This window comes from Phyllostomus discolor, chromosome 5 (assembly GCF_004126475.2).
Source record: "Phyllostomus discolor isolate MPI-MPIP mPhyDis1 chromosome 5, mPhyDis1.pri.v3, whole genome shotgun sequence".
Classification (NCBI taxonomy): Eukaryota; Metazoa; Chordata; class Mammalia; order Chiroptera; family Phyllostomidae; genus Phyllostomus; species Phyllostomus discolor.
The window spans coordinates 23118644-23128241 of NC_040907.2; the positions used below are offsets into that span (position 1 = coordinate 23118644).

The 9598-nt window shown below is 41.7% G+C and overlaps 1 protein-coding gene across 5 annotated transcripts in view; it reads left to right on the forward strand.

Moving 5' to 3' along the window:
* Positions 1–8226, forward strand: part of ZMYM4 (zinc finger MYM-type containing 4) — a 142067-nt gene extending 133841 nt beyond the window's left edge. For 2 of the 5 annotated variants that reach the window (XM_036025763.1, XM_036025762.1), the window contains 2 exons: positions 4261–4390; positions 5749–8226. In XM_036025763.1, the coding sequence (XP_035881656.1) occupies positions 4261–4390; positions 5749–5956 (338 nt within the window). In that variant the 3' untranslated portion in view covers positions 5957–8226. The remainder of the gene's footprint in view (positions 1–4260; positions 4391–5748) is intronic. The other 3 variants (XM_028512785.2, XM_028512788.2, XM_028512787.2) reach the window with 3 other exon arrangements.
* Positions 8227–9598: the final 1372 nt, after the last annotated feature.

A 9598-nucleotide genomic window follows, 5' to 3' on the forward strand; every position in this document is an offset into this window, starting at 1 on the left:
TTGTTCTGAAGACTAAGTGGTATCTAGGTTTCGAATTTTCAAAGATGATGAGGGAGGGAGGTGCCTGCTTAAATATGTTTTAGCCAAAAATGGTTACACGCCAAGGGCCCTATGAAATTCGATTAACTAATCGTTTTCTCCGGGAGACTAGCCAGTTTTCCCCGAGAAAATCCAGGTTTACAGGTACTAAGTTAAAAAATGGTACATCTTTCTTCTGTGGAGAAGGGCTAATTCCCCCAGGAAGATAGTGTACCTATATTTTATTTTTATAATAAAAGGTCACAGCTCTGGCATAAACAAAGGATTCTTAATACATTTTTAACACGTCACACACTTTACCTCACAGTATACTTTAGATTGATAAATTTATGAACACATACACAACTTTCAGAAACAGTTTTTTCTCTACTGGCAAATGCATTTAAATTGTAGTTTTTGACCTGCTCCAATTCCGACCTAGGCCGGTTCACCTTTTCTTAGGCAACCTGGTGGCCCCCCGCTCCCGGGAGGTCACCATATTGACGCCAAACTTAGTGCGGACACCCGATTGACATAGAGCACTGCAGCCCAGAACTCCTGGGCTCAAGCGATCCTCCTGCCTCAGCCTCCCGAGTAGCTGGTACTACAAGCGCACGGTGTCCGGGACTGCTCTGGTGCGGGGCGCCGGGAAGTCTACCCCAGCGCACACCCCCAGTGCTTACTGGGGAGAAAAGGAGGTGAGGGGAACTAATATTTCCTCTGCGCCGCTGCCAGTTCCCAGCAGACAGACGCAGCCCCCACTCGACTTGCCGAGAACGTGCATGCTCGGGTGGCTACAGCCATGCTGTGAGCTGGCGCAAACCACGAGAAGGGCCTAGCTAGTGTGCTTTGGTCCCTTCTCTTCCATACTTTCATAAATATTCAACAATCCTGTAACTTCTGAAATAAATTAAAACATTTCCCCATGGTTGAGGATACTTAGAAATCTTTAAAGAAATTCCTTAACAAGAAAAAGCACCTTTTCTGAAATTCCTCCTGCCGCAAGCGTGACGATTCTTGCAAATAGCCCTGTAATTAGTTGCCATTTTTAAGGCTAGTTAAAGGGGAAGTCTTTGCTCTTTCCCCCAAGCCCGGGCAGGAGGACCAACTCTGCCTTCTGTTGCTGCCGGTCCTTGGCAGAAAGACCAGGCCCCACTGTGCTGCCAACGCAGGCACACCGGACACCGGTGCCCAGGCTGGGCTCACCAGGCGCAGCTGTGATGCTCACTGCAGCTGGGGCAATCCACAGGAAGGGTCCGGCAGGCGTCTAAAATCTTCACTGCCACCATCCCATAGGCCCCTTCTCTTTTTGTCTAAGTTTCCTGATCCTATGAGGACCCTCCCTGTCCTGCTTTTTCCCGTATTTCCAAATCTAAAGATACCTTATCAGGGAGACCTCTAACAGCCTTAAAAAGTTGAATTAGTTTAAAACATTGCTCTTGTTCTGTAAAGAGCTTGTTTCCTATGGTTGAGTATTTGTAGAACCCCTTAAAAAATTCCTTAACAAATAAATGAACCTTTTCTGAAATTCCTACTGTTGCAAGAGCAGTGATTACAAAACCAGTTTGTCTCACTTTCACTTCTCCTGCACCCTCAGATCCTGTTTCTTGCTAGTGAGGAGAGTGCAGTGGGTCAAAAATGTGCTGCTCCAAGTGTTCCAGACTTGGGAGGGGGTACCAAATATTTCGGGTACCCTAACCTTGCTTATGGGTCTCGGTTTCTCTTCCCAGTCGTCTAGACCAGCTAGCTGGGAGGGCTCGGAGCGCTGGGTGACCAACCCTTAAATTGCCGTTCCCCGGATGAGCCAAAAGTTAAATTATAGGAGGTCCCTATGAGGCCCCTACACATCTTGGGGACTAGACCCCAGACACCTCCATGAGGCCCTCACTCACATAGGGACATCTGAGATCTAGAGCTAAAGGGAGGAAGTGCCTCTTTTCTTCAGAGCTTGGTGGATGCCAAAGCCTCATATAAACCTACAGCTAACGCTTAGATCCCGGGAAGTGATCTTTGGAGTTCTGTAGAAACCAAAACTTTAGTAAGCTATTGGCTTCCCTGATGCAGGCTGATGGAGAGAAAAGACAAGGATTGAAGGCTCCGCGAAAAGCGGCTTTTGGCAAAGACAAATTGCCTGACTGTTTTTTTCAAGGCAAACTCTTTGCTCTCACTTCCATGCCTAAGAACAAAGTTTTCTGTTTTCAAAAGTGGTTGCACAAGAGGACGACCTAGGAAGAGAAACCTATTTCCCTGGAATCTAACGCATCCTATGACATACCCAAGAGAGAGTACGGGGGTTGTCGGCCGATACCTGGGCTAGTCGCGCATGAATCCACTCGAAGTTGATGCGTTGTCCACAGCGACGGCTCGTAGCCACTGGCTTCAAGAAAATGATCCGGATTCCTTCTGGGCCCCACATCTGGGCACCAGCTGTCTCGATCACCAACCGGCAGTGACCATGGAACGCTGCAATTGGCTCGTCGAAACACGAGAAAAACATACACAGAGACGACCAGGTCCTATAGGGAAATAGGGACGGAACAGCCACCCTCTCAAGTGGAGAGTGTCATGGCCACCCTCCCTAGGGGAGAGTGCCTCATTCTCCCACTTGAGCAGGCTTTTTTTCCATTCATTTGCATAAGAATTCAGGTAAAGCTCATTAGTCATTGCCAGGAAGTAAGGATCAAACACTAGATAACAAGGAAGTCTGAGGGCCCATTTTGAGTCAGGGTCAGATAGCTAAAGAGCTGTAAAACTTTGAGGAACAAACTTACTTCTTGCTTGGACCCTTATCATTTCATTGAGAGCATTCTAAACAAAGCAGGTTCCACAGGATTTTACATATTTTTTCTTCACCCCAGGGAACCCGCCCTTTCCAGCACAGGGCTGCACCACCCTCTGTCATTGTTTCAGGCTTAGGTGGAGCAAAGGAAGTAAGGCAGCCAAGAGATTAGATTTCTCGCAGAAAATGAGGACTCAGGCTTTGTCAAAGCTGAGGGGTGAGGGTCCATCACCCCCTTTTGCTGTAGCCCCCAAAGTCCTTCCTTGGAGGCCTCCTACGTGATCATGTCTGTCTTAGATTGTTCCCCCCTTTAGGGAATCTTAGCCATCATTGGCTAACCAACCAAGCACTGGGGGCCAGTTATGGACGAAGTAAAAGAAGCAGAAGCGATGCTCCTGCCCGGGAGATAAGCTTTTGTCTCCTTGTTGGCTTACAGTCCAAGGTCGTTCCGTCAGCCTTAGTCAAGGCGGGGGTTCCCAACATGACAGTAAAATTTTAAAGAATAATTGTGTTGTTCATCTTTGTGCCCACTTTTTCCCCAGCTGCTCCTTTACTTTAGAAAATATGAAGATTATCTTGCTTTTCACCACGTGTCCTGTTTCTTTCAATGTGTTTACATATATGACAAAAGTAGATACCCCACTTTGTGCTCTTAATTGATATTGGGGAAGGAAGAGGCAATCAGGTAATATTTCCCTCTTTTCTGATCTTAGGTGCTTAACAAGATTTGTAATAAGTTCAGCTTCTTTTCTGAATGAATAAGTAGTGAAGTCTTTCTATTTAGATAGCCTCTAAATAGAAAACAGGGGTGAACTGTGTTTAATAACTAATGCAGGAAGCTGGGGAAAGTTTTGTGCTATTGTTAAGAGCAGCTATAAGAGAAGAAGAAAGCCTTTTTTCTCAGGTTCTCGGTTCCACCTGCAGTTCCCTCGAAAGATTGAATGGAAAAGGGTGAAAGAAAGAGCACACTTTCCATGTCTTCGCCCTTGGCCTTGGCAGAATTCTGTTGGTGGAAAAGGATTTGCTCTTTTCTTATCAAATGGTCACTTTATTGAGAATTTCTTTTCCGAGCCAGGATTTCATTTCTCATAGTACTATGACAAATAAAAGAAACTTGAACAAATGCCCAGTGGACACTGATGCCCCATAGTAGAACTACATTTAGATAAAGAGGTAACAACTTATATCTCAATGTCTACCATAGGAGAAGAGCATGTGAACATGCCTTTGGCCATGCTGCCCCTGCCTGGTGAGCAGGGGCATACAGGACAGCGACGTTGTTTTGTCCAACGCTGTTAATCGTGCACTTGATATCTAGTGCCTCCATAGGTGCTCAGTAAATGTTTGTTGAATGAGTAAGTGAAGGAAGGGGAAGGGAGTGACATTTCTGACTAGAAGCAAAGCTTGTTGGGTGTCTTAAGACTTGAAGGAAATAATCATCTCATTATTTTTTCTGTCTCAAGAAAAACTAACTGTTGGCAAGAGGAAACGAAATGAAGATGATGAGGTTCCAGTGGGTGTGGAGATGGCAGAGAATACTGACAACCCACTGAGGTGCCCTGTTCGACTTTATGAGTTTTACCTGTCAAAATGGTAAGTGATCTTCTTCTGAACTAGATATAGCACACTTCCAAAAGTAGTGAACATATTTTGAATTTTGGGTGCTTGAATGTCAGAAATGTAGCTCACCTGTGGCTCAAGTCAAAGTCTGAAGACAAGGATTACCTCTAATTTTATTATTTCCCCATTCTCATATCTGCCTGGGGGGGGGGGGGGTTAATATTTTATTGATTTATTTTTTAGAGAGGGAAGGGAGAGAGAGAGGGAGAGGGAGAGAGAGAGAGAGAAACATCAATGTGCGGTTGCTGGGGGTCATGGCCTGCAACCCAGGAATGTACCCTGGCTGGGAATCGAACCTGGGACACTCTGGTTCCCAGCCCGTGCTCAATCCACTGAGCTACGCCAGCCAGGGCCCTCTGCCTAGGTTTTGAACCAAGAAACAAATTGCTTTATATATTAATAATCTTTTTCCAAAAATCTCGTCAAAGGCAAGAATATGAATCCCTGCCATTGTTTGATCTGTACAACTGTTATTCAGCCTTCATGTTATATCTAAACTGCTGTGATCTTTATTACTTACATAGAAAAAAGTATTTATTGTTATTTTTAATATCTTATTTATTTATTTTTAGAACAAGGGGAAGGGAGGGAGAAAGAGAGGGAGAGAAACATCAATGTTTTGTTGCCTCTCACATATCCCACACCGGGAACCTGTCCCACAACTCAGGCATGTGCCCTGACTGGTGACCCTTTGAACCAGCGACCCTTTGGTTTTCAGGCCAGTGGTCAATCCACTGAGCCAAAGCAGCCAGGGCAGAAAAAAATATTTAGAGAAGAGGTTATATTGCTAAACAAATACAAGAATAATTTATTTTTAGGAATTGAAAAAATTTAAGTGGTATTTTTCTTACAGAAACTTTTATGACTTTAGAGTTGGAAGATCCACACTGAAGTATTTTTCTTGAAGAGATGTAGTGACTGTGTTTGCCCTTTGATAATGTGTGTTGGGTGCTTTGGGGTTCATTACGGATAATGGGTGCCGAGGGTATGTGGTTCTCAGCTGTAGTGTCACATATGAATTGAACTTTTGTTGTTCCTAAAAATGTTGTAAGTACTGTTTGTGAAGGATTTACAGTTTGTCTTCTATTAACATTATACTCACTTCCAACCCAGTATGATTTATTGAGTGTGGGAGAAAAGCTGTGGGGTTATAGGTTGCTCCTGCAGGGGAAATGCTTATCAACTTGCGTGTCTGTGTGGGCGTGTTGCTTATCCATGGTACTAGTTGCAGTAGAGTTGAGAGGCATTACATTACAGAGTAGTTACGTATTTCTTCTGCTTTTTAATCCCCAATTTCCTTTCTTTTTTCTTTCTTTTTTTCTTATGGATAGTTCTGAAAGTGTGAAGCAGAGGAATGATGTGTTTTACCTTCAGCCCGAGCGCTCCTGTGTTCCGAATAGCCCCATGTGGTATTCCACATTCCCGATAGACCCTGGGACCCTGGACACCATGTTAACACGTATTCTCATGGTGAGGGAGGTACACGAAGAACTTGCCAAAGCCAAATCTGAAGACTCTGATGTTGAATTATCAGATTAAAGCAGAAGTGGGGTTCCTATTTTCATACACATTGGTATGCACCAAACTGTGAATGCATCCAGCTTTGGAAAACGATGTATAAGTCCAAGTCCTCTTGACTTGATTATAAGATAATGGAAAACAGATGACTCGTGAACCACAGTGTGGATGTACAAATGAAAACTGAAGGAAAAAATACGAACTGAGAAACGTTCTTTGGCAGTGATCTAGTTCTTAGACATCTTCAGAATGACTAACCAATTTCTCTGAGTGGTGCATAATCTTATTTTGTTTGGGAATAACAAATTGTGGAATATTTTTAAGGAAAACTGTTATATAAAACTCTACCATAGTAACCTTAGACCTTAGAGAGGTAGCTTTGGAGTGAAACCTTGGCTGCGGTGGGCTCCTTGGGCGAGCCCTGGGTAAAAGTCAGGGGGAAGCCAGTACAGAGCTAAGAGTGACATCAGATGAGGGCTGTGGGACCCAGACTTGAAGACCTGGTAGAAATACTCCACTTTTCATGAAAGGTAGAGAGTGAAGTGGTCTTTCGATTTTCACTGCCAAGCCAATTCTGTGAAGGATGGAAGCCTCTGGTGCTTCTGCCATTGGCCCCTCACGTCAGGAAGAAGGGCCTTCACGGCTGTTCACACAGAAACGTGTCCCCGTTACTTTCTGGGTCTAGCTGCTCAGCTGTGGGTCTGGATGTGGGTAAATTAAAGTGAAGGGGCCGGAACTCCACAGACTGGTCATACACACAAGGTCTGTGGAGCCCATTAGACCCCAAGTGTCTTGAAACGTTTTTAGAAAACCCACTAAAATGCCCACTTCTCTGGGTGTCAGCCTTTATTGCTGCTGTCTCATGGCATGAGCTGTGGTACACAGAAATGGGGGTTCTTGTTTTTCACTTTATCCCCAAATGGCAGCTTTTCTTTCATTGTTTTATCTTCCTATTTCCTAAATAATTCCTCTTATTTGTCTTTTGCACCAGTTTCTGGAGGCCCTTGTCATTTCAGAAAGGATAGTCTCTCTCCTTAACTCTGGCAAACCTGTGGAGGACTCCACAGAAACACAGTATTACTTAGCTGTCGGAATTATGGTAGGAAAGATCCTAGTGTGTTCCCATATAAAGCATTTGGAAGATGACCTTGTTGTCCTAAGAAACTTGAAAATGGGGCTTCTGGGGTTAGGATACACAGATTTTGACTGTCTTGCATATTCACAAGCAGGTCTTACAGAATTATTCCAAACTCTAGCTGTTTTAGTGGTTTTCTGAGGATTGCAAGTCATAGCTGTGTTTGACATAACAATCCATATCCCTTATCTCCATTCTCAGTTTCTTCCCCACAAAATTTTGAATTGAAGCTTTTATGATGTTGGCTAATCACAAAACTTCTTTAGCAGAGGTTAATTTGACCCTATAATAGAAATGAGAGAAGTCCAAAAGGCTCTTAGAAATTTTAGCGTCGAAAGACTTTTCAATATGTCCCATTTTTTTTAGATGGGAGTGGCAGGTTTGTGGGTTTTTTTTTTTTAATAAAGTCATTTAATTACAATAAAAATTTTAAAATAGGCCTTTTGACATTGTGTACTTACTTGATGGTTCTGTCCCTCTGCCTGTGACAAATTTCATTTTTTGCTACTGAAAACTGTGTGTAAGAAGTAAATCTGCCCCAATTCTGTATGATTTAATTCCATCTGTGTTTGTCATTTCTGATTGGAAAGCTTATTATTTCTAGACCTTGTTTGATATGGAGGAAAAACAATTGAATTGTTTCATAAGTCTGCCAATAAACTGTCCAGAAACTTCAGGTGTAATAGTCCCCACTATATTCATTTTATGTTTTGTATAAACACTAACATTTCCCCTTCTGTAGTTGTATGAAAAACAAATATTCTTGGCACAGTAGATAAAGTGTTATAAAAGGCCAGAGAGAGAAAAAAAATCTGTATCTTTTAACTGAGAACAGCAGCACCCCAGGTTAATGACTGTATTGGGATTTAAATTACAGGTTAGATTACAGAGTTGTCCAGATCCTAAATTAATTCGTACAAGAAAGTGTTGGTCATTTCCTGTAAGCATAGCTATTGATATGTCTCCAGTTATTTGCTTTTAAAAATTCCTTAAATTATGTAAAATTACATTTTTTTCCAGGAGAGGAAAAAAACATCAAACACACAAAGAAACATTTAAGTTATCTTTTGTTCTTTTTTTGTTTTTTAACCACTTTGGGTTTTCCCCTTGCAGAAACCACAGAAATATTCCCTTAGAATAAAATAGTATATTTGTATTTCATGGGTGAGTTACTCTTTTTCTTTGTGTCTTGAAAGAATTTAAAATATTTTTCTGTTTGACCATATTGGTACCCAGCAGATGGTATATAACAAAGAAAGAGGTTTTCAGAAAATAAATTATTTGATATTTACTCAGTGCAGTAAGCATATTGTTTCATTACAGTCTTTTCATTTGTTTTCTTTCTTTCATCAAAAGACTCGTTCCTAATTTTAGATACTTTATTAACATATTCAGACTGCTAAAAAGTAGAAATATCAGGTGGTATACTGTATATGATTTGTATTTCATTTAAGGCAGACTTTTGAGATTTAAAAACTTTGCATCTGACATTCAGCTTACATGGTTTTGAAATTGTGGGATTGGCACAAAGACTACATCCATTTTTAAGTGTACATATACATGTTTCATTTGGGAATATGAGACCAAGTTGCATTTTCCCTTAAGTTCTAGAGCTATCTTTATATTGTGCAAGTATACCTTCACATGCCATTTAAAGTTTCTATCTGCCTGCCCTTATAATTTTGTAAAATAGCTGTTCTCCAAAAGCTAAAAACAAATTTTTGTAAATGAATCCCAGTTTTGTATTAAATTCAGGATTTTATCTCTTACGTGAATAAAAAAGTTCCCTATGGTACTGAGTTGACATTTTAGGAAAGAATTAAGCAATAATGCCCCCAGTTCCTCTTGTTTATCATCGTATGTTCTTACCATCATTGAAAAAAATAATAAGAGGCATTGTTACAGAGTGGGAAGAGCTGAGGTTTTCACTTACTGGTTGTATAGCTTTAGGTAAATTATTTAACCTCTGTGCCTCAGTTTCCTCATAAAGTGGAATAATAACTCTTATAATTCGTGCCTGTCACATGGTATGCTTTCAAATACCAGGTAAAGTTTTATGTACCCCTGTGTTCATTGCAGCATCGTTCTCAATAGCCAATACATGTAAAACAGCCTGTCTTTCAGCAGATAAATAAAGAAGAGGTGGTACATACATACAATGGAATGCTACTCAGCCATGTAAAAAATAAAAGTAGAGCATGTTACCTTTTAAACAGGTAGAAGGAAATTGTCCGTTGCTACTCAATGGAATTTGCAAGATAATGGAAATAAGTTCTAAGTTACAATGAATGTAAACATCTTAAATTGAACCGAAGACGGATTCTCACCCTGTTTTTCCATCTTCACTTGCCCTTCCCTGCATAGAGACATTAGTGTTTGAGGAAGTACAAGCGTGAAGGAATTGGTGTATGCCCGGAGCCCATGGACACCTGCTGGTGAGAGGTGCCACAGTGAAGCAGCCCAGCACCACAGCAAGTGAGGCAGTAGGTGGTGGAATGGTCCGGCAACTGACTACATTGTGCAAATAA